Here is a 25,445-nt window from a genome sequence, read left to right as displayed (position 1 = left end):
AGGTGCAGAGCAGATGGAGCGTAGCTTGTGTTTACCTTTATGAATGGGATAGGAGATCACTGCAGGGAACCAGGTCTTGAGAAAATAGTGCAGCCATGTGAAAATTAAAACAGAATTTAAGTTAGGAAAGGATGAAATATGTAAGAAATACATCTAGTAAATTTTATATTTAAATCTAAGTGGAAATGGAAATTATTGTGAACTCTATTGTATGTATTAACTCTATTGTGTGTATGTATCCTTGATTATCATAAGGACATGCTTACTAAATTATGCCCAAAGTTATATATCGATATATTTATTGAAGTATCATCTGTAGTAGCAAAAGAGTCAAACAATCTAAATATCCCTCAGTGGAGAGCTGGGTAAATCAATCACGATATATCCATATGATAGATTCTCCACATGGAATATTATTTCTCTTCTGTAAGCCTCCTTTCTTCTCCCCTTCTCTTCTAGCTAGTTCCTATTCAGCTTATTGTTACTTCGTCATAGAAGATATTTCTGATCTCCCTGACTAGATCCAACACCCCTGTCATGCTCTCATATCAATGGTGCTAACTTCTTAGCATTTGATAGAGTTGCGATTTTACATTTATTTACACTGTTACAAGATTAATATATTAATGTATTTAATAAGTGACTTAATACTGTTAAATCACTCAACAGTAAATTCCCTGAGTGCTGGGACAAAATTCGTTCTCGCTTACCATTATCACCTTAAAGCCAAGTATAGTGCAATGAGCATAGTAGGTAAATATTTGTGGTATGAAATACAACTATTAAAAAAATAAAAGAATGGAGTAGAGCTGTTGGTGCTGATATGGAGATTGTATTAGATGTTAAGTACAAAAGTAAATGGATAGAATCCTCTTATTCCCATTTTTTACAAGGTATGTGGGTATAAACTGATACAGGATTTTAAAACTTGTTTTCTGAAAGGAAATGAAGAATAACCTTTAGGTTACGCTGGTGAATTGAACACACTTCTAATTCCATTCCTTCCTGAAACCACACTAAAACTACAGTACAATTTTGGTTTTATCTAAGTGATATAAACTAAGGATTTTCACTTTAGTAATGCCAGACAGATAGTTTAAAGCAATCCTGACCCTTAAGACAACTAGAAAAGGTAGACAAAATATTTTAAAAAGTTGCTTCAAAGGCATTCAGAAAACTAAGAAAGTAATAAAGAATTACCAAGTAGAGATCTGGAAAAAGGCATAAATCCAGAGAGGTAAGACATTTGGTTACGTATGGGACCAATTTTCTCCTAAAGGCATTCATGAATATCAAAAGAGGGGGCTGAGAGGTTGACCAGCCCTCTTGATAGAAGCTAAAAAAAGTTGGGGTTCATGACTTGCCAAAGATGAATTGAGTGCTGGTAAGCTTCTGCTCATTGGTTTGGGACCCCCAAAGGTTGCATCTATGTAAGAGTAAGGGTGAACTGGAAATAGAATGCTCTGGAAGGGACTACACCCTGTCTTCAAGTCATTTCAGTCTCTGAAATTTAAATAAGGTAGTCCCAAGCATCTGGTAAAAGCAAACCTCTTTAGACTAAGGTAGCATTATGTAGAACTTTGAACTACTGCAAACTGTCTTTCAAATATAATACATGGCTCACAACCAAAAATAACTAGGCATATGAGGAGACATAACAAAATGAATGAGAACCAGCAGAAAGAGCAAAAAATAAAAACAGACCCTCAGGTTCTCCAGACACTGGCTTTATCAGACCAAACTTTAACTATTCTAAAAAATAAAACAATGATAACTATTCAAGAACATAAAAGACTAGATTAAAAATTTTGGCAGAGAACTGTGAATTACAAGAAGGGATGTAGCAGAGTTGATAAAGCACAAAAAGAAAGTTCTAGGAATGAAAAATAAAAAACACAGCAGATGAATTAACAGCAGATTCAATAAAGCTAAACAAAGAATAAATGAACTAGAATATAGGTCAGAAGAAACAACCTGGAATAAATCACAAAGAGAAAAAATAAAATACCCCAAAAAGTATAAGTGACATGGAGGATACAGTGAATAGGTATCACCTGTGTGTTTGGAATCCTAGAGAAGAGAGAGAGAATGGGGTAGAACCAGTATTTGAAGAGATAATGGATTGAAATTTTTCTAAAGCTGACAAGTTAAGCCACAGATTGAAGAAATCCCCCAAACCAAAGCAGAATGAATACAAAGAAAACAATATCTAAGCACATCATAGTAAAAGTGCTTCAGGTGAAAGACAAAGAAAAAAATCTTAAAGCAGCTAGGAAAAAAAAAAATTGATTACTTTCAAAAGAGAACAATTAAACTGACAGTAGATTCTCAATGGAAACAATGGAAGCAGGAAACCATGGAATGACATATTCAAAGTACTGAAAGATATTAATTGGTACCTCTAGAATTCTATACCTAGCAGAAATACCCTTCAAAAATGAAGAAGAAATAAGCATTTTTCAGCTATTCTTCCCTTTAAAAAAGGTACTAAGAGAATTACCAGGAGACCCACACTAAATGAAATTCTGAAGAATATTATTCAAACAGAAGGAAAATACCAGATGGAAGCTTGGAGAGTCAGGAAGAAATAAAGAGTACAAATAGTAGAAAATATGTGGGTAAATCAAGTGAATTTAGACCTTATTAAACAATAATAATTTTTGTTGGATTTAAAAGACAATTAAAATATATGACCATAATAGTCGGCAGTGGGATAGAGTTAAAGTGTGTGAGGACGCTATATTATCTGGGGAGAGGAGAAAATTACCTGTTAACATTATACTTTGATAAGTAAGAGATGCATGGTGTAAGAGTAATTTTCAAGAAAGGAGGGCTGGGCGTCCCTGGTGGCGCAGTGGTTGAGAGTCCGCCTGCTGAAGCAGGGGACACAGGTTCATGCCCCGGTCTGGGAATATCCCACATGCCGCAGAGCGGCTGGGCCTGTGAGCCATGGCCGCTGAGCCTGCGCGTCCGGAGCCTGTGCTCTGCAATGAGAGAGGCCACAACAGTGAGAGGCCCACGTACCGCAAAAAAAAAAAAAAAAAGAAAGGAGGGCTTTTTAAAAAGTATGTACCCTTTAAGTTATAGAAAAAAATGGCATGATAAAAAAAATAACCTAGAAGGCAAGAAAGGAGGGAAGGTACCTATAACACTAGGACAAATAGAATAAATTATGTTGATAAATTTATCAGCAACTTCATTAAATGTAAATGAATAAAAGACAGATTGTCAGGTAAGATTTTTTTTAAAAACATTTTATGATGGTTTATAAGAGACATCTAAAACATAAAGATACAGAAAATTTGAAAGTAAAAGGAGAATAAATATATAGTCCAAATACTAACCAAAGAAAAGCTGTTGTAGATAGATAAATATTACATGAAATAAATGCTAAAACAAAAATAAGATGGGGAATTCCCTGGCGGCCCAATAGTTAGGACTTCACGCTTTCACTGCTGAGGACGCCAGTTCAATCCCTGGTCGGGGAACTAAGATCCTGCATGCCACATGGAACAGCCAAAAATTAAAATAAAATAAAATGAAATGAAATGAATTACCCATGGGTCATATATCACAATTAAAATTTCAAAATATTTTGAACTGAATGAAAATAAAAAGCAGTACATATTAAAACTTGAGGGCAGGCAGTGCACCAGGCAGGCCTGGGTTTGGAGCTGGAACCAGAACCTCAGCAGATGTTCACTGGTTGACAGCAGAGGAGAGGAACCAAGTTGACCTTAAAGCAGCAGGATGGTCAGAATTAAGTGAGAGAGGTGCCATCTACAAGGAGTTGTCTTTCAAATATTGTAATCAGGCATCTGGCTTTATGTCTCAAGTTACCCTACAAGCAGAGAAGATGAATCATCATCAGAATGGTTCAGTGTGTACAACAAGGTCCATATGCTCCTCACCTCACATGTCCGTGGGGGACTGACCAAAAGGGATGTGAAATTAGCCAAGTTTGTTGAAAAAGCAACTGTTTCTGTGTGATTTCTTCCAAATGTATGTAAAATTTTATACACATCTTAGCTGCAGTGTATTTTGAAGGCAATTTACATGAACAAATTAAGTTGTAAATTTAGTTCACCTTTATACCACATTTTGTAAAATCAGTGCTTAAATACAAAATGATATAAATTGAAAGAAAAAATAGAACAACAAAACTTGAGGGATGCATCTAAAGCCATGCATAGAGGAAAATTTATAGCCTTAAATGCATAAATTGGAAAAGAAGAAAGGTGAAAAATCAACATCTATCTCAGGAAGTTAAGGGAAAAAAATGGATAGCACATTAAACCTAAAGAAAGGAGGTGGAATGAAATAAAAAATTAAGAGCAGCATAAGAAAACAGAAAATAAAATATAGGGAATTCCCTGGTGGTCCAGTGGTTAGGACTCCACACTTTCACAGCTGAGGGCCCAGGTTCGATCCCTGGTCAGGGAACTAAGATCCCACAAGCTGTGCAGTGCAGGCCCCCCAAAGTAAATAAATAAATAAATAAATAAATAAATAAATAAATAAATAAAATATAGTATAGAGGAGCAGTAAAACCAGAATGTACTCTTTTCAAGAGACTAATAAAATTGATAAATCCATGGCAAGACTTATGAAGTAAAAAAGATAAGACAAATAACCAATGGGGCTTCCCTGGTGACACAGTGGTTGAGAGTCCGCCTGCAGATGCAGGGGACACAGGTTCGTGCCCCGGTCCAGGAGGATCCCACGTGCCGCGGAGCGGCTGGGCCCGTGAGCCATGGCCGCTGAGCCTGCGCGTCCGGAGCCTGTGCTCCACAACGGGAGAGGCCACAACAGTGAGAAGCCCTCATACCGCCGGAAAAATAATAATAATAATAATTAGAACTTGTATCTATCAAAAGACTCTATTTAAAGAGTGTGAAGGGACTTCCCTGGCAGTCCAGTGGTTAAGACTCTGTGCTTCCACTGCAGGGGGCATGGGTTCGATCCCTGGTCAGGAGACTAAGATCCCGCATGCAGCGGGGTGGGAAAAAATAAATAAAATTAAATTAAAATTTAAAAAAAGAGTGTGAAAAGACAAGCTACAGAGTGGGAGAGGATATTTGCTACACAACCAAAAAGTGACTCATGCAGAATATATAAAGAACTACATATCAGTGAGATGAGACTTGAATGAGCACTTCACAAATGAGGGTATCCAAATGGCCAGTAAAAATATGAAAAGTTATCCAACCACATTAGTCATCATGAAAATGCAAATTAAAACCACAATGGATGATTCTACACACCTACCAAATTGGCTAAAAGTGAAGATGAATAACATCAAGTGTTGGCCAGAATGTGTAGCAACAGGAATGCTCATATACTGAAGTGTAAATTGGTACGTCCACTTTAGTAGATAATGCTAAACTGTTATCCAGAATTGAACATATACATACCCTGTAACTGAGCATTCTAATTATAGGAATGTACTTGAGAGAGAGATGTACAGCAAAGAGAAATGCACTGGGATAGTCACAGCAGCTGAATTCAACATAGCCAAAAACTGGAATCAGCCCAAATGACCACTGACAGGAGAAAGGACGAATAAGTTGTGGCTTATTCGTATAGTGGAATTGTATACAATAATGACAGTGAACTACAGGAACAGCGAAAACATGGATGCGTCTTACAAACATAATGTTGAGCAAAAGAAGCCAGACACAAAAATACGTTATTTGATTGTTCCAATTACGTAAAATTAAAAAAAAATTAAAACTTGTACTTGTGGATACATGCTTAAGTGATAAAACTATAAAGAGCAAGAAAGTGATTTCAACAGAAGTCAAGAGAATGATTTTCTTTGGGAAGAGGGAGACTCTAATTATTAGGAAGGGCCCAAGGTGGGGAATCTGGGGTGCTGGCAGGGTTCTGTTTATTGTCCTGACTGGTTATATGGCCATTTGCTTTTAGTAAATCATTGAGTTATACATTTGTTTTGTGTACTTTTCAGTATGTTTATCATACTTCACAATAAAAGAGATTTTTACAAATTTATAAGCCTACAAAAATGTGGAGATTTCTGTAGGGATTTTGGAAGCTGGAAAACAAATGAATTAGTATTACTGACTTGGCTGATTCAAGAAAGCTAAAGACCAGTTTAGTAATGGGGAATACCGAGTTCCAGTACAGAATCCTCAAAAAGCAAAGGAATTGGTAGCCTACACCAGTTGCTAGAATTGGGGACCTTGAGTTGAGGGGAAGAGGGAGATGGGGGCTGAGCTAAAATGAGTAGGTAAAAGCTGTTTGAAAGGCAGCTGAAGTCCTAGCTGCCTCTTCTCCAAGACTGGAGGCTAACCTCTAAAAAGCGTAAAGCAAAGAATTTCTGGACCAGGATACAACTGAGGGTGTCGATACTTTGCCAAAAACAGGTGAATTACGTGACCGTGTGCAATCTCAGTACTGATACAGAGAATTCCCTAACAAAGACCCACCCTGGTCATTCTGTGTATGTAAAGCTCCAAGTCAGCAGCCCACCTACCAACTCTGAAAGCTTTCTAGTCCCTCATTCTTAATGATGAGCAGGCACCAAGGATTATAGGACTCTTCAGGAAAGTGTCTAAGAGAGACAACAACAAAAACAGCAAAAAGCAACTCAAGTGAACTTGAGATTCTGGAGAAAATATAAAACTTAAAAATGAAAAAACTGTAATATCTCTAGAAAGATATGAGAAGATATTGAATCCATTATATAAAAACATGATGCTCTTATTAAGAGATTTGTAAGCTGTTCATTCTGTCCTTTGTTTTCATTCATTGTTTTCAGCATTATTTGTTCCACAAATAGTATCTTTTTCTTTGTCTAATTTTATTTTCATGATCTATGGGGATAGACCATGTTGGAAAATAATAGATGTGAATTAATGTAAAACTTTTAAGAAATAGAAACACTCCTGGCAAGAAATCTGTAATTTAATATTCTATCGTGATACCAAGGATGTCTCTTCTGAGCTGATAAAGATAAAAGCCTGCTTCTCTCATTGCATTTCGCTTTGATTTTTTCTTTTCTCTCTTCCATGCAAACTTAAATTTCTCTTCCCATATTTCTATTTTCATCTCCTTGTTTCTTGGTGTCTCTTCTCCCTGAAGATCACTACATTTCAAGCTATCAGAAAGGTATCTGACCAAAATGTGCTATGAGCTTACTACTCGCTGTCTGTCCCACCACAATCTATTAATTAGACTTTTTTAGTTGTAGTTGAATAATTTCAGACAGGCCCTCCATCCTCCCTTTCTGTTTCAATGTATATGTTTTCTCTGAACCCTGCTGTATGATCCTGCAGGATATTTAGAACTGGGGGGCGAGGAAGGAGAGGCCACATTTCTTAGTTTCTGACGTTTGAATGCGGTCACCTGATGCATGCCTGGACATTGGCTTCTCATGTGTGAGCTGTTTCCTAAATCTTGGATGAGAAAAGGCCGTAAAGTCTTAACGTTAACTTTTTTGATGTTGCTTTATAAAATACCTTACCCATCATCATAATTTACACTGCACAGTTGTCTATGGTAGGAAATAACTCACCGGTTTGTGAGTAAGTGAGGATTGTAAAATGAAAGCAGCTCTCACTAAGTTCAGGAGAGCTAGCTGTGTGTTGTGTTTACATGCAGAAGACAACTGCTCAAGTCATCACTTGCCATTTGGCAGGCCAAACCCTGCATCCTGAGGTGGCCCACAGCATTCTCAAAAGAGATCTTTGCTGTAGCAACTGTCTTTGTTTATATGTGTGTATTTCATTCTTCCCTGTGTTTTACATTCCAGAACCACAAATAAGTTCCTACCTCATAGGTCCACTCAGTCTGTCTTTTCTGTGGCCCCTCCATTTTTTACATCATCTTTTTTTTTCTCTCTTCTGGGTTATTTTTTTTTTCTCTTGCTCCTTACAACTTCCTGGGACTTTGGTTTGTTTAAACAAACTTAGGCCTTGATTTCTTTTTTTAAAAACAATTTCTTTAACTTAGAAAGATGCTTCATCCTGCATTTTTTAAAAGTAACCTGTTAACATATTCCTTTAACTCACTTATTCTTTGTATTCTCTAAGGAGGCACTACAGTTCGAAAGGAGATCATCAAGAATAAAATCAGAGCCATTGGGAAGATGGCACGGGTCTTTTCAATTCTTCGGTAAGGATAACTCTGTCATTACACTGTGGGATAAAAGCATTTTGAGAGTAATTTAGAAGTTGATTTCAGAACAGTTGTTTTAGAATTGGAGTTTGGTATTAGAACTGTTGTTCTTGGGTTGAGTACAATTTGAATCAGACCTACATGTTAAAGTGCCTAGAAATGCCTGGCAAACATTTATTTGGTATGAGCTTAGATACAGTGCAGTGAGTGCAGTGATTTAATGTGGATTCTGGAGGCAGATTGCCTGTGTTCAGATCCTGGCTCTACATCTTCTCAGCTGTGTGATCTTGTGCCTCATTTTCCTGGTCTGTAAAAGAGTGATAATAGCAGATCTGCCTTACAAGGTTCTTTGGAGGATTATATGGGGTAATATATGGAAAACATTAGAACAGCACCTGATTATTAAATGGCTTTAATTGAAAACAAGACCTGGCTAATTGTTGTTAATTGGAATATTTACAGAAAACATCCCTTTCTTTGGGTCAGAGAAGGGGTAGGGAGAAGGAGAACCTATCCTCCATCTCTGCGCATCTTTTCTTAACTTCTTTCAAGTATCTTTGTAGGTACTGAGAGGTAGACACCCTAGCATTAACCCTGGGCTTTGATCTTCCTTTGCAGGGAAGAGAGTGAGAGTGTGCTGACTCTCAAGGGCCTGACTCCTACAGGTACACTCCCTTTGGGTGTACTCTCAGGAGGAAAGCAGACTATTGAGACAGGTGAGTATGAGAAATGCTCCTTTCATGGAAGGTGTGCTCCCGTTACCTAGCAGTCAATGTCAAATTGAAACGTAGGGCTTCTTCCAATAAATGGTACTAAAGCAATTGGATATCTATCTCTGGGGGAAAATGGATCTCCATACACAAAAACTAAATCAAAATGAATTATAACTTAAATGTAAAATCTAAAACAGTAAAACTCCCAGAAGAAGGTATGGAAACTAAGCACTGGGGTAGATAAAGAGTCCTTAAATATGACACAAAAAATACTAACCTTAAAAGAAAAATTGAATAAATGACTTTCATGAAAATTAAGAATGTGTATTCACAGAAATTCATGATTAAGAAAGGAAAAAGACAAACCATAAACTGGGAGAAGATTTTTGCAGTACATATGTCTGACTAAGGACTTATATTCAGAGTCTACAGTTCTATAAAGTCTGTAGTTCTATAAAGAACTACAACTCAGGGACTTCTGGTGGTCCAGTGGTTAAGACTCCACGCTTCCATCACAAGGGGCATGGGTTTGATCCTTGGTCAGGGAGCTAAGATCCCACATGCCGCACCCCATGGCAAAAAAAAAAAAAGTACAACTCAATAAGAAAAACACAAAACAAGCAAATTTTTTTAATGGTCAAAAGATTTTAACAGACACTTCACAAAAGAGGGTATTAAAATGGCCAAAAAGCATATGAAAAGGTGCTTAAAATAGTTACCCGTCTGGGAAATGGATATAAAAACACAGTGAGATACCACTACATATTCTCTAGAATGGCTAAAATTTATAAGTGTGACAATACCAAGTGTTGATGAGTTTGTGGAGAACTAAAACTAGATACATTGCTAGTGGGTTTGTAAATTGGTTCAACCACTTTGGAAAACTGTTGGGCAATAAAGCAAAACATATGTCTACCCTACAACCCAGCAAATCCATGCCTGTTTTTTTTTTTGTTTATTTTATTTTATTTTTGGCTGCATTGGGTCTTCGTTGCTGCACGTGGGCTTTCTCTAGTTGCGGCGAGCAGGGGCTACTCTTCCTTCCGGGCTTCTCAATGCAGTGGCTTCTCTTGTTGTGGAGCACGGGCTCTAGGCATGCGGGCTCAGTAGTTGTGGCTCACAGGCCCAGCTGCTCCGTGGCATGTGGGATCTTCTTGGACCAGGGCTCGAGCCCATGTCCCTTGCATTGGCAGACAAATTCTTAACACTGCGCCACCAAGGAAGCCCCCATGCCTGGTTTCTATCGAAGAGAAATTAGTGCATATGTCCACCGAAGGATGTGCATAAGAATGCTCACCTTAGCTTTACTCATAATAGTCCAAAATGGGAAACAACCAAATGTCCATCAATAGTAGAATAGATAAATTGTGTTATATTTATAAAATGGAATTTACTCAGCAATAAAAAATAGCATTATGAATACATGCAAAAACGTGGTTGAATCTCACAGACATCATGGTAAACTAAAAAAGCTACACCGAAAAGAGCACAGACTGTCTGATTTATATGATGTGCAAGAACAAGCAGACTAACATTTCTGGGTGGGATCAAAGTGAGGAGGCGGGGAAGCAACCGTGGCATATATGGGCCTCACGGTGCCTCTCATCATGATGAGCGTGTTCTGGGGCTTCGTCAGCTTCTTGGAGCCCTGGTTCATCCCTAAGGGTCCCAACTGGGAGTTATCATCACCTTGTTGGTAACCTGTTCAGTTTGCTGTTATCTCTAGTCATGAAGAGATGTTAAATCACCTCCATACCTAGACCACCTTCCTTGACTTTGCCTATTTTGGCCACCAGCTTCCTTAAACATTCACAGCACATTTGAACATCTTATTCTACAATGCAGTATTTTTTTTCCCATCACCTTTTTTACACTTTGATGAATTGTGTACCTACTTAAACTGTGCAGGCTCCATAAAATGTCTATGCACTCCTCTGAGATAGAAAATGCTGGTCTTCTGAGAAATATATGACTCTCTCTTTGGAACCTGTGGATTTGAAGGTGGCTCCTGCCTGCTCACTACATGGGAATCAGCAAAGTGTTTAAGAGCTGTTACAAGACAGGAAGACTCCAGTGGGGCAGTCAATAGGAGAACATGTTCAGAGGGAAGATCTGTCCCATCAGAATTATGCCAAAGTATATTTTTAGGATGAATTTATTTCTGCTATCTTTTGGAATAAATTATTTTTCTGTTTTCAAAAAAAAAAAAAAAAAGAACTGGGATTTCCCTTGTGGCACAGTGGTTAAAAATCCGCCTGTCAATGCAGGGGACATGGTTTCGAGCCCTGGTCTAGGAAGATCCCCCATGCCATGGAGCAGCTAAGCCCGCGAGCCACAGCTGCTGAACCCGCATGCTGCAACTACTGAAGCCCGCGCGCCTAGAGCCCGTGCTCTGCAACAAGACAATCCACCGCAATGAGAAGCTTGCGCACTGCAACGAAGAGTAGCCCCCGCTTGCTCCAACTAGAGAAAGCCCACGCACCACAACGAAGACCCAGAGCAGCCAAAAATAAATAAATAATTATTTTTTAAAAAGAGCTTCACCGTGTCCCAGGCACTGAAGTGAAACACTCGATAGGTATATGTGCTTTCTGTTCTCAGAAACACAAGCAACAACAACAAAAAAGGAACTGGCAGGCTCATCAATGGTAAAAGAAGTCAGAATGGCACGTCCTCTGGTGGGAGCATATGGACCCAGAAGGAGCCCAGGGGACTTCTGGAGTAGTGGGAATGTTCTATATCACTACCTAGGTGGTAGTTACACAAGTGCATGCATATATAAAAATGTATTAAGCAGTACACTTCAGATTTATGCACATCATATGCCTCACTTGTGTGTTTTATACCTTAATTTTGGGGGGTTAGAGTTTCTCAGTCAGAAAGGGAGTTTGCCTCTTTGCCTGCAAACCATATCCTACAACAGTGCCTCAGTCACCGCTTCAACCAGAGTGTCAGTTCTGAAAATTACGTGGGCGTTGACTTTAAGGAGAGGACTTTATGGAACCCAGGAATGATAAGGTTGATATTTGTCAGAATAAACAGATCTGGTCAAGCAAGGGGAAGAAACATGAGATCAAGTCATTGGATGACTAATTCTAGGCAAGAAAACTGGAGTTGAAGCATTAACAACTTAAAGTAGAGTTTCAGTGCTTTTTTGCCCGCCTTGTTTTTTGAATTGCTTCTACTTAAGTTTTTCTTTTCCTTGTCACCCTGCCTCTTATAGGAATTCTTTGCATTTTGTGAACATTCCAGGGCTATTGATTAATAGGACCAGCCCCCTTTCCCCCTTTTCTTTTCTTTTTTTTTTTTGTGGTACGTGGGCCTCTCACTGTTGTGGCCTCTCCCATCGCAGAGCACAGGCTCCGGATGCACAGACTCAGCGGCCATGGCTCACGGGCCTAGCCGCTCCACGGCATGTGGGATCTTCCCGGACGGGGGCACGAACCGGTGTCCCCTGCATCGGCAGGCAGACTCTCAACCACTGCGCCACCAGGGAAGCCCATCCCCCTCTTCTTTTTATAGGATTGATTTCCTCCTTCTCTTTCAAACTGAATACTGAAATATTAGAGTTTAGTTATTTATAAGGAAGAGTGAACATTTTCTCCTTGGAAGTATAAAATTAATTTTCTTAAGTTCTGTAGTTTCATAGGAAGAATCAGTAAACTGTTTCAGACTGAATTTTTCCTCTGAGATGTGCAGTTTCTTGTAAGCAAAATACTTTTCCGTCATTGCTCTGCTTATTAGTCATGTGAAATATTCTGAGAGCAGCTCTGACAAAGCATTTTAGAGTTAATGGGTAGTGATACGGGTAAAGAAAGAAAGGAACATCCTATACATCCTTTCTTGAAAGATTTTGGAAATTTGCTGATCCACAGAGTTGTTGTTTTAATCTGAATGAAATTTTTCTAGACCTTGATTTGAAAGAGTAAATCTGCAAATCTGGGATTACTAAGTAGCAAAGAGAATTTTATGGATGTGTTATTTGGAGATTTGTTGTTTATAATCCTTGGTCTATCTTTTGTTCTCAGTCCCAAATATATGCAGTTTCTCTTCATTCCTGATTTGAATATGAGTGTTTTAATCAATATAGGATTGTTTATTGGTACTCCAAAATTGATAGAAATCTCAGAAATGTGTAAGAACAAAACTAAAGTTGCAGCCAACTTTTTAGAGCTTCTTATTCTCTCTTATTGATTGACAAGAACTGAGTTTATTTGTCATTTTCCCATCAGGGTCTCAGTTCCACAGGTTCACTGGCAAACTGGAGCGTTAGCTGAAAAAGATCTTTTATTGTTCATGTAACTTTACTTGGAGAGCCTTCAACCAACAATATCCCATCCTATATGGCCTTATAGCCTACATTCATTTATACCCCACCTTGTTCCAAGGGGGATTTGAGTAAGTTACAGTATACATCCAACACAGTGAAGGGAAATAAATATGCTTGGAAATTGGAGCACAAAGGAAAACAAACCAGTAAAAGCCAGTAGTCAGTCACAAATTTGACTCCAAGCTTCCTAGTAGCCAAAATAAAGAGGAAAGACCATAAGATAAAAAGCAGGTCAGTTATAAATTGGACTCCATCAAAAGTTTTAAAGTTTTGTGCTGAAAATGGAACCATCAAGAAAGTGAAAACACAACCCACAGCATGGGTGAAAGTATTTACAAAGCATACATCTGATAAGAGACTAGTATCTAGAAACTGTAAAGAATTCTTGTAACTGAATAATAAAAAGGCAAATAACCCAATTAAAATGGGTAAAAAATTGAATAGACATTTTTCCAAAGAAGACATACAAATGGCCAATAAGCATGTGAAAAGATGTTCCACATCATTAGACATTAACCACAATGAGATACCACTTTAAGCCCACTGGATAGTTGTAATCAAAAAGGCAGATAGAAACAAGTGTTGGTGAGAATGGAGAGAAAGTAGGACACTCATACACTGCTGGTGGGGATTCAAAATGGAGCAGCACATTGGAAACCAATCTGGCAGTTTCTTAGATGATTGAACATACCGTTAATCATATGACCCAGCAGTTACACTCCTAGTTACATACCCAGAGAAATGAAAACGTAGCCACACAAAAACTTGTACACAAATGTTCATAGTAACATGCTCTGTAATAGCCAATAAGTGGAAACAACACAAATGTCTATCATCTGATGAATGGATAAACAAAATGTGGTATATTCATACAGTGGAATACTATTCAGTCATAAAAAGGAATTATGTACCGATACAATCCTCAACATGAATGAACCTTGAAAACATTATGCTAAGTGAAAGAAGCCAATCACTAAAACCACAGATTATATGATTCCACTTATGCGAAATGTCCAGAACAGGCAAATCTGTAGAGACGGAAAGTACTTTAGTGGTTGACTGTAAAGTTAGGGAAAGGGATGAGGGAGGGAAATGGGGTTTTAGGGGGTGATGAAAATATTCTAACCATAGATTGTGGTAATGGCTGCACAACTCTTAAAATCATTGAACTATCACTTTGAACAAGTGAATTTTATGGTTATGTGAATTATGTTTCAGTAAAGAGATCTCATTCAGTAAAGAAAAGTATATTTCAGTAAAGGAAAAGAAAAAAGAGTTTCTCAGTTTTATACGACTGTTTCTTGTAAGGAATATCCTTCAGTGCAGGCTCTCTTAATACCCAATGCAAAAAGCAATTCTAGGAGGACCCAAAACAATGTGATACTAGTACACATTTTGCCACACACATAGCTTTTAAATTCTAATTAACCAACACTGTATATACAATTTCAGGTAAAGCCTTGTTCTCCCACTTCTTAACAGTTGCTTTTGTGATGTACTGTTTGAAGGCATTATTGTTTTCTTGTGAAAATTTGTTCGATGTGAGGAGATTTGAGAGGGTGTGACATTGCCTTAACACGTGCCAACACATGGTTGACAAATGTAAGCAGTTGATAAGTTGATTCCAAGTTTCCATTTTCCCCATTGCCTTGGGAAGTTAATTTTCAGTTCTTCCAGTTTCTCCTCTCTGATGGATATAAAAAGCCTCAGGAACAGCAAAGTGTTACTGTTCATTATTCTTCCCTGCCTTCTTTTAAAAAATTGGTATTGGAGGAACTGACAGGGTTCTCCTAATAAGATCTTTCTTGCTACAACTGGTAACCTTTTCATATATTAGCGCTTTTACTGTCTTAAAATGAAGATGCAAGAAAGTTTACCTGTTGATACTAATTCTTAAATAGCTTCCTTTTCCAAAAGTGAGGGAGAAGAGGGCCTTCTTAGTAATTGGCCTGCTGTCTTGCACAGTGAATGGAAGCCATGTGGGTTGGAAATGTCAGCCTCTGCTGTGTCTCTCCTCCCAGATGGTACATGAATTTGTATTCAGAATTGAATAGATTTATGCCTTTGCCAGCTTAGTACTCCACCCCCGGAAAAGAAATAACCCTTCACTTATAACCCATTTTTCTCTCCTTCCAAATGCCAGTCTGTTATTCAACGGCCACTCCTTTTCATTAAGGACAGTTGGACCCCACACAAGTTGCTTGAAATCATTAAGAAATAGTTTTAAGTAACTTTTTTTAATAGGACACAGCAGCTACAGATCTAACTAAAGAACAGTTGTAATATTAAATGATTTGACTGGACATATTTTGATATGTGAATGTTAAGACGTAGATTAGCAGCTGGCTATTTAAAATGAGGAAAACGTCGTAACTCTTGTTTCTTCTAGTCAGCTTGATTGACCCCATTGTCTTAGCTATGGATGACATTAGCTAAAAGGTTCTCGTGCCACTCACAATGTGAACAATCTTAGAAACTCTCCCCACCTCATATTTCCCCCCAGTTTAGTTTTTCGCAGTAATCCTGTCGCTTCTCTAACTAGTCGACTTTTATTAGGGATGAGAATAGGCTTAAAGGTGGGACGCTGGGATGTCTGTGCTGGCAGCAGTGCTGTTGGTTTACTCACTCTTTTTCTGCCTTCATTTTTGCATGCCACTGCTCCTGCCTCTTACAGCCACAGTAGAAGCGGTAGAGGCCCGGGAAGGTATGGCCATATTCCTATGATAGATGTGATCATGTGTCTGTCTACTGGTTTTAAAAGCTTTGTCAACATTCGAAATCTTTTATTATTGCATCACCAGAACTGTAACAGTGAGGAAAGGAAGAGATATCTCTAGGCGTGCTCACAAAGTATTTCCTTTGTGTCCTGTATTTGTATTAATTTAAATGATCTTCTCCACAGCTGAAGTCCTTTCTGGGCTCTCTCAGTTTTAATGCAATGACTGAAGCTTAAGCAACTGGTCATGGGGGTTCAAATGGTGTAATCTCATAGCCCTTGCATATCCAAGAGGCATCCATTTGATTATCAGAAATTCAAACCTCAGCCTCTTTATCTAATGATTCCAAAGGACATCAAAAGTGGAGGCAAAAGTAGATAGGAGTTAGTTTGATTTGTTTTTGAGGTTGCCCTAAGTCAGTCAAGCTAAATTATCTTTGTTTCTATGAAAACAAATTTTAAGTAACAAATTATCTATGAATTCTGAGGATGAAAACCATTGGAATCGATAAACTTGTGTTATAAATTTAATTGTTCTGTTAGATAAGATGGTTCACAATGGGAATGCCTTTCCTTGGTGATACAAAAGTTCAATCAGAAAGAAAATATCTAGGAACTATGTTTTAGATGGCTTTTAACTTACATTCAGCTCCTGGTTGTGCAAGATAAAAAGCTTTCCTTCTAAACAAACTTTTTTGTGTGGTCTATGTGATGTTTGTGTTAGAGCAGCTACTCTGCTTAACTTGTTCTGTTATTCTAGTGTTGCCTTTTTTTCTCTCTCACTGAGCACGTTTCTGGCCCATAAGAGACTCTTTCAAATGTATTGGGGCTTTTTGTCAGGTCTACTTCTGCTATGATTAATTGAGCTATGAAAATGACTTTCACAGTTTCCGTGGCCCTTTGGGCCTTAAGGAAGCAGTAGCTTCAGACCAGGCTAATTGAAATCAAATATTGCTCAATCCCTTCACCAGACATGTGCTCCACAGCCACCCTTCTGTATTTTTCTCTAGGAGGTTGCTGTATGCTAAGAAACTTAAAGCTGGTCGCTTTACTGTCTAATAGAGCTCCTCCCTTTCCTGTTTTTCTGTAGCCATCAGAGGGTTTTCGCTTCAGCACAGGATCCGGAGTTTTGAAGAAGCCCGAGGTCTGGACCGAATTAATGAGCGGATGCCACCCCGCAAAGATAGCCAGTACTTTGATGGGCCGGTGAAATTGGTCCAACCAAACGCTGCGCACAGGAGTGACAAGGGGAGAAGAGCCAGTAATGACTCAGAGCCCTGCTGTGGCACAGGTGGATCCAAGACTTAACAATCAATTTTATTTATTTATTATTGGAAAACAAAACAAAAACAACTGAAACAACTTAAACCTGGAGGTGCATTCATAATACACTCTGCATTTACTCTGTAAGAAAGGTGACCATTTTATAAATTCTTTTAATTTATGTTTAATATATACATAAAAAGTGAATGTGTTTTGTTTTTCCTTTTTTTTCCCCCCCTAATTTTTAGGAACTGATCTGATTGTCTGATACATAGTGAAGTCTTGTGCTATAAAGGGGACCTTCCCCCTAGTAAAAGGGCCTTGGAAACCTCTACCCTGGGTTTCTGACGTGAACTAGCCAGCCTTTTCTCTTGTTTTTGGAGGGCAATATCTTTAATTTCAGACTAATCATTTTTCAAACACAAAAGGGTTTTTTCTTTTCTTTTTTTTTTTTTCCTTTCTACAGGGTACCATTGAAGATCTCTTAGATTTCAGTGGCTAAACTTCTCTTCATATGGAAAACTTGATTATAGTAGAACTCCTAAGTGAATAACCCAAACCCAGTGATTTTAAGGGCCAAGGGAAATGTTTTCCATGATAACCTACTTTCTTCTGGACTCTCAATTACTCAATGTATTCTAGTACGGCGAAATAAAAAATAATGAGGGATTTCCGTAGAATTACTTAAAATTTATTCATCTAACCGTGGGCATGATTGGTTTAAACTTCCCTTAGAACTTTGGAGGTTTCTTAACTGTTACCAGATCCTTTTGCTTTTTTTTTTTTTTTTTTTTTTTTTTTAATTTTTTGCCGTACGCGGGCCTCTCACTGCTGTGGCCTCTCCCGTGGCGGAGCACAGGCTCCGGACGCGCAGGCTCAGCGGCAGTGGCCCACGGGCCCAGCCGCTCCGTGGCATGTGGGATCTTCCCAGACCGGAGCACAAACCCGTGTCCCCTGCATCAGCAGGCGGACTCTCAACCACTGCGCCACCAGGGAAGCCCCCTTGCTATTATTTTTAAACACTAGGTGATTTACCCCATCTGCAAAGGAAGCGACATTTCTAAATATTTTATAAATGCCCTCTGTAGAGCCTTCGATGGTAAGAAGTGTTTATGCCCTTCTGTGTTACTGCATCAGCTCTCACATCTATCCTCCCCGTCGTCCATCTGTTTTTCTGTGTCAGCATTTTTGAAACCAACTGGGGTAATGGAAACTGACTAGGTTAAAATAATCCCCCTGTGAACTGGAAGTCTTGCTAAAGGGCATTGGGTGAGTGAGGATTTCCTGTCTATCAATTACTGGAATGTTCCTCCATGTTTCAGCACTCATTATACTGAACTGTGTGTCGGTCTCTGTCAGCATATTTTGGAATACAAAAACAAGTGATCAAATACAAGGTTTGAATAATCTTTCCTTAGTTTTTCAAGTCACAACCAACTAGTGAAGGAAATTTCAGGGATCCTTAGGCTCCCATTTTTGGTTTAGCCTGATGACAGGTGCCATGTCATAATACTCATTGGTCAGCCTTGTAGTGAAAGTGCACGTCTGGGCCACAGTACATCAAAGTGCATATTTGTGGAATTCCTTAATGTCATTTGGGATGTAGGAGTCCAGCATTAAAGCAAGTATCCCAGACAGTAGTACTTTATGTTTGGAGCTTCAAGGACACCAGAAACCTTTTTTCAAAAAACATAATTTCAGGGAATTCCCTGGCAGTCCAGTGGTTAGGACTGTAGGCTTTCACTGCTGAGGGCCCAGGTTCAGTCCCTGGTCGGGGAACTAGGATCCCACAAGCCGTGTGGCATGGTTCAAAACAAAACATAATTTCATTAAAAGAATGAGGATTTAGCCTGTCTATCTCTGTTTTCCTATGCCTTGCTAACAGTTCCCAATTTGTTTATGACAGAGATCAAAGCACTTTGGAGATTGGAATCTGGTGGCGTAGAGTGCTCTGTTAACAAAAAAGATAGGAAGGATATTGGGAAGGAGATAAAAGATCTCTTATTGGGTTGTGAGTAAAATCTTTGAAAGAGGAGAGGAAGAGTCTCCAGCAGCTGTCTTTACTGATCATCATTTCTTTATAATCAAAGAGGAATTCATCACCTGGATATCCTCATACTCCTCCCTCCCCCAATCCCAATAGGGAAAGGGCCGCTGTTTTGGAAATCTCACCTAATGTGACAGTCAGTTCACAGGACAGGTTTGATAGATGGGAGTCCCTGATTCCTTTCTCTTTTCCATTGAGACTATTGTTATACACACACAGTCCACAGGTAGAAAGCGTGGGCTTCAATCTTAAGGGCTTCAATCAGCAGGCAAGTAGTGAAATAGTTACTACAAATCCTTATAAGCAAAAAATAGTATTAGGAAAAAAAACAAAAAAAGACAATTACTTAGGAAGGTCTTCATTCTCTTCCCAAAATGAAGTAGTACGATAAAGCACTTTTCCTTGACAGAGCCATGCGAAAAGATGTATTTTACAGGTAACTTTTGAGCTGTTGAAGTTTCAGCCGGAGTAGAGAGTTCAGTGGTCACGATTCAAGAAAATTGGAGGGGGGTTAAAAGAGCATAGCAGCAGCTCTGGAAGGAAGTTAGGTTTGAAGATCCTGTTGAATTCTAAAGGTAAAGGCATTTCTTATGTTCTGTAGAAAGCTGGGGTGTGTATTTCAGCACTTTAGAAAGTTGTGTGGTGAGTGTGTGTGTCTGGTATAAGTAGCTTTTTTTTTTTTAATTAATTGATTTATTTATTTATTTTTGGCTGCGTTGGGTCTTGGTTGCTGCACCTGGGCTTTCTCTAGTTGCGGTGAGCGGGGACTACTCTTCGTTGCGGTGCGCAGGCTTCTCACTGCGGTAGCTTCTCTTGTTGTGGAGCACGGGTCTAGGCGCGCGGGCTTCAGTAGTTGTGGCACGCAGGCTCAGTAGGTGTGGCACGCGGGCTCTAGAGCGCAGGCTCAGTAGTTGTGGCTCACGGGCTTAGTTGCTCCACGTCATGTGGGATATTCCCGGACCAGGGCTCGAACGCGTGTCCCCTGTATTGGCAGGCAGATTCTTATCCACTGCACCACCAGGGAAGTCATACTGGCTTCTTAAAGCCAGACTGGCAGGCAGTCTGCATTTGTACCTGTGGTTGTACCAAATATGCATTTGTACCTATGATTCAAGACAGTTTAGAAGGCGTAAGCTGGGGCTTCCCTGGTGGTGCAGTGGTTAAGAATCTGCCTGCCAATGCAGGGGACACGCGTTCGAGCCCTGGTCTGGGAAGATCCCACATGCCGCAGAGCAACTAAGCCCGTGCGCCACAACTACCGAGCTTGCACTCTACAGCCCATGAGCCACAACTACTGAACCCATGTGCCACAACTACTGAAGCCTGCACACCTAGAGCCCGTGCTTCGCAACAAGAGAAGCCACCACAATGAGAGAAGCCCGCGCACCGCAATGAAGAGTAGCCCCCGCTCGCTGCAACTAGAGAAAGCCCGTGCGCAGCAACGAAGACCCAACGCAGCCAAAAATAAATAATTAAAATAGATAAAATTTTTTAAAAGGTAAAAATAAATAAATAATAATAGAAGGCGTGAACCTTAGGAATATATTGATATAACAGCACTTGTTCTTCCCTTTAGACTTCATTGGTGGGTTTTAACATATTTTTTAATGTTTTAATCTGAATAGTAGCTCCCGAGATGGCTGGTGGCCTGCCTGGGGCCTGATAGTCTGACTGGGGCCATCATTTCAAACAAACATTTTGACTGCTGTCAGCGCTCTGTGGTGTTGCTGTTTTCAAAGCCTCTTCTGTTTTTACTAAATCTTCCCCCTGAATGTTCTAAAGATACTAAAAATACTTTTCTCTTGTTCTCCTTCACTTTAAAGTCCACAGAGACGTTATTCAACTTCTCTCGTGGGGGTTGGGGGAACGCGTCAGAGGGCTCCTTTGTAAACTTTTCTGAAATAGCAGTTTAGAAATGACACTTCCCAAAGACCAGTTTTCCCAATTTTGTTTACATCCACGTCATATGAAGTTACAAATTGATCAGATGACAGTTCTTGTTAATGAAAATTTTAGAACTCATCTAATACAAGTTCGAAACATACATCTTTTTTTTAATCTCTGTGTTCTGAATATTTAGAGAAAAAGTAAAAGAATAAGCCGCGTGTGTGTGCGTGTGTGTGTGTGAGAGAGAGAGAGAGAGACGGAATGCTAAAACAAAAGCAGCCTGTTTTCTTTAAAACCTCAAGGTAACACTTAGGTTATGGGTACAGACATTGCTGATTCGCTGGCCTTTTTTGACTAGATATTGACCAGCAAAGTGAAAATGGCTTATGGATGGGTATGATGTGGCTTCTTGCCTAGGGATAGAAGAATCAGACTCTCCAGGAATATCAGTATTTTTCATACTCTTTTATCTATAGTCACCTTGCCTTTTCTGTTCCTACAGAACATTTGCAGTTCCATGAATCAAGTTTTTCTCAATAGCAAAGATTTGCTTTCTTATCCTGATAACAGGATAACTGACTTCGTGACACTATTCAGAATAGGAAAAGGAAAGCTCTTAATTGTTTTGTAAACAGATTATTATTATTTAATGTCATTATGGAGCAAGGGTGGGATTTCTTCAAATTGGATAACTTGGGGCCTTGGCATTGTCCCTCAGATCCTCTTCTGAGTAATTTTAAAACACAAAGTTTGGGACTTCCCTGGTGGTCCAGTGGTTAAGACTCCACATTTCCAACACAGGGGACGTGGGTTCGATCCCTGGTCGGGGAACTAAGATCCCACATGCCTTGGGGTGCGGCCAAAAGATTAAAAAACAAAACAAAACAAAAACAAAGTTTGAGGCAGCTGCTCTCTGTAAGAAAAATATTGCAAACCATGCCTACATGAGAAACAGCCAGACTTACTGCTCATGGTCATTACTCAATAGTCCCTCTAGCCTCTTGGAGTAAGTAAGGCTGAAATCTGTTCCCTCTACCCTCCCTTGTTTTATGTAAATATTGTAGCTGATCTCCAGAAGTTTTGACTGTAGCATATCTATAAATATAAAACTCAAGCTCTTGAGAGTTACGTTCATCCTGACCAATCTGGGTGACCAGTTAGTTAAAATGGTTTAGGGAAGAGCTTGTACCAGGTTGACTGATTCATAGTTTTGCTTTGTATTAATTTTCAGGTTTTTTCCTCCAGTTTTTGTATTGAAAATTACTTTCGTACCCAGAAAGACTTGTTGAGATATCATTCTAGAATCTCCGATATTTATTATAGTTGTTATAGTAACAGTGGATCCCAAGTGTTTTTCAAAGCATTATTCAGCTTTCCCTACCCTGGGAGAAAAGACTTCAGAGGGAGCGTGAACCCAGAGCCCCAGTTGTGGGAATGAGCCTCCAATTTCCTAAATCACTTGTGGTTATAAACATGGATACCACCTTGTCTGGCACCCAGGTCCGTATCTTTTCTGAAATCTGCTATAGCAGAGAGTAAAGGGCAGTCTAGGGAGCCCAACAATTGCTGGAGGAGGGTTTGGATTACCTGGAGGACACCTCCGAAGCATTGTAATGCCACAGTCCCTCTTCAGCGCTGCTGTGATCAAACACTCAAAGGAAAGCCATAAGAAAGGGCAGACGCGCATAGAGCAAGCAAGTTGTGTAGTCGAAAAACGTGGTTGTTACTCTTATCTTGAGTCCAGCAGAGAACTGTATTCACAGTAGAGCTTTGTGCCGCTGATAGAGTGTGAAAGAGGAAACCTATATTACTTTGAGACTTGTGACCTGACCTGCCTATGTCTAGCCAGCCAAAGTGAATGGGGTCAGGGTTAGCTGCCTTCATCTATGCAGTCACAAAGGTAAAGATGATACTGGAGACTATATTCCCTCCCGGGAGGCCGTGGCCTCACGCCCCATCAACCTTGGCAGGACTTGCTAAATAACACCTTTGTCCAAGACGGGGTTATGCATCTTCTCGTCTTCTGCACCCTCATGACAAGCCGAGGGGGTTTAAGATCAAGAACTGAGGAGTGGATGTGGATCGTCCCTCTGAGCAGCTCTAAAGGAGGGCCACGTACACTGCCTTCCTGTAAGTTCTTGCCCAAATTCCCTTCACTCCCTTAACATAGCTGTCTCCAAATAACTTGTGTGTGTGTTCATGTTAAAGTGAAGTGCATGTAATAAGAAGGAGCTCTTCTGTACATTTTGATTTGTGGCAATAAAGATGTGGGTTTTGTCTGTCAAAGAAACTTTTTGAAGATACCATCATGAATGCCCCACTTTTCCTTTCTCAGTGTACTGTGACCAATAGCTCTGTTTCCTAACAGAAATGTCAGCAGGCATTTTCCAAGAAAGGATCCTGGTTTTGCTTCCTAAATGAGGGGGTCAGACACATGAGACTAGCTAGTGGTGTAAATTTTTTAAGGCTTTTCTGAATGATGAATTATTTGCTTGTGCTTAGAGGTTACTGGCTTTTTCTTGTTTCAGTTATGTTAAGGCCAATGGTGGAAATGTTATTTATTGGCAGAAATCATAAGTCTTTTTTGTGAACAAGAAATTGATTTGTTAAAACTTTCTTACTGTACATTAGAAGTCATCTTGAAAAAAAGAAGAAATTAAATGATAACTTTATTGGCTCCCTGTGTCTTTATTTCCTTTATTTCCTTGTGGAGCACACTTGTATTTGGCTCTCACCCATTCAGTAATTCTGGAAGTCAAGGGAAAGCCTGATGTTTGATGTCTGGTCTGGTCTCTGACAATACCAAGGAATTCTCCCCTCAAGGAAAGGAATCCCATCACAATAAAAGGAACCTCTTTTCTTCACGTCTTCAGCTCCCTAGTTTTCAATCTGCTTTGCTGGCTGCGGTGGTGGTTCTATTTCTCCCGCTCAGAACCCGTTCCCTTGCCCTGGCCTCGTTCCTGACACTTTGCCCACCACGAAATCGCACTCAAGTCCCAGCTCCTTCTGTGGTTTCTCCGGCAGAGGCCGCTACTTGAAGAAAAGGAAGAAAGACATCCCAGAAGATGTACAGTCTTTACAAAAGATAAAAATAATTTTTATTAGAGCAATTTAGTAACTCTGCACATGGTCCTAATAATAGACACAGATAAATTCCATCTTGGGAGAAGTTGAAGAAGAAGAAGCCAGAGAGGAATTGAATGTGGAGTTGCACCCCCCAAGAAAGGAAGTGTCAGACCAGCCTTGATTCCTCTGGAAAGTAGAAATACCATGAGGTGCTGTGGACTCACAAGGAAAAATAACCCCTCTGGGCAGGTGGGGGTTAGGGGATAGGCTCTTTAGAGAGGGAAATGCATCAGTGAGGGGATTCTATGAGCTATGGCAGTAGAGGCAGAAAGTCTAAATCAGGACCAGCCAGGCCTAAGTAAGGCAATTTCACCATCGGTACAGATACACCAAGGGCCACATACGGGCTCGAAAATGAGCCCAGATTTCTCATTCCAAATGGTTAAGTGTGCATTTTGGGATCTTTGTTTATCCCAATAGCATCCTAACTTAGCAATGTCCTTATACCTCAGCTAAAGCTTCAGTAAAACGAGGTCATATTTGCCCTTATTTCAGAGTTGTGAAAAAAAAAAAAATTTAAGCCTGGAAATTAAGAACTCAAATGCAAATTCATATTTACCTCTCACTACATCTAGATCCAATCCCTACTTTCTTGCCTGCTATGTGTAATCGCCTGGTCTTTTTGTTTTTGTATCACAACTTTCAGGTTTTAGAAAGTCGGTTCAATTTTGATACAGTGGATTAATAATGGTAAATGATCCTTTTTAATGTTGCTGCAGTTCAGGAGAAGGTTCATTTTAGAATTCAAGGAGGTGGGAAGACAAGGTCATTCTTTGTTTGGAGGCCAGACCTCGTGGTGTCCACTGGCTAGCAAATCAAGCCGTCTTATCTTCCTTATCTCAGTTTACCTGCTAGGAAAGGGTGATGCAGACCTAGTTTTCCAGCTCCTGGTCTGTGTGCCCTTCTTTGCGGCTGAGTTAACTTGGCTGGGTTTTCCCTCTGAGGTCATTGCTTATTTACCTTTCCCTTACAAAATCTGCTTTCTGAAGAGCTGACGGCCACTTGCTCTTTCTTTCTCTCCTGAGAACTAAAAGAGGTTCATCTGTAGCCCAGTTCTTCTCAAAGACACCCCATCTGCACATCGTGCTTGTTTGCTCATCCATAAAAGGAGGGAGAGAGAGAACAGTGGCTGGTGTGATGTCAGTGTAAAGGCCTCCTTGAAGATAGACTAGATAATTGGTCAAAAGGCTGAGTTCTCTCCCAGCCTTCGGGGTTTGGATGCGG

The 25,445-nt window shown here is 39.7% G+C and overlaps 1 protein-coding gene across 1 annotated transcript in view; it reads left to right on the top strand.

The window, feature by feature from the left end:
- The window catches only part of PPP3CC (protein phosphatase 3 catalytic subunit gamma), a 90,565-nt gene extending 73,074 nt beyond the window's left edge, over positions 1–17,491 (top strand). The window contains exons 11-13 of the mRNA XM_065878356.1: positions 8,055–8,136; positions 8,758–8,855; positions 16,989–17,491. Coding sequence (XP_065734428.1) covers positions 8,055–8,136; positions 8,758–8,855; positions 16,989–17,206 — 398 coding nt within the window. The 3' untranslated portion in view covers positions 17,207–17,491. The remainder of the gene's footprint in view (positions 1–8,054; positions 8,137–8,757; positions 8,856–16,988) is intronic.
- Positions 17,492–25,445: the final 7,954 nt, after the last annotated feature.

This window comes from Phocoena phocoena, chromosome 6 (assembly GCF_963924675.1).
Source record: "Phocoena phocoena chromosome 6, mPhoPho1.1, whole genome shotgun sequence".
NCBI lineage: Eukaryota > Metazoa > Chordata > Mammalia > Artiodactyla > Phocoenidae > Phocoena > Phocoena phocoena.
Note: the sequence above shows the minus strand (reverse complement) of the source record. Positions and strands in the feature narration are given on the sequence as shown.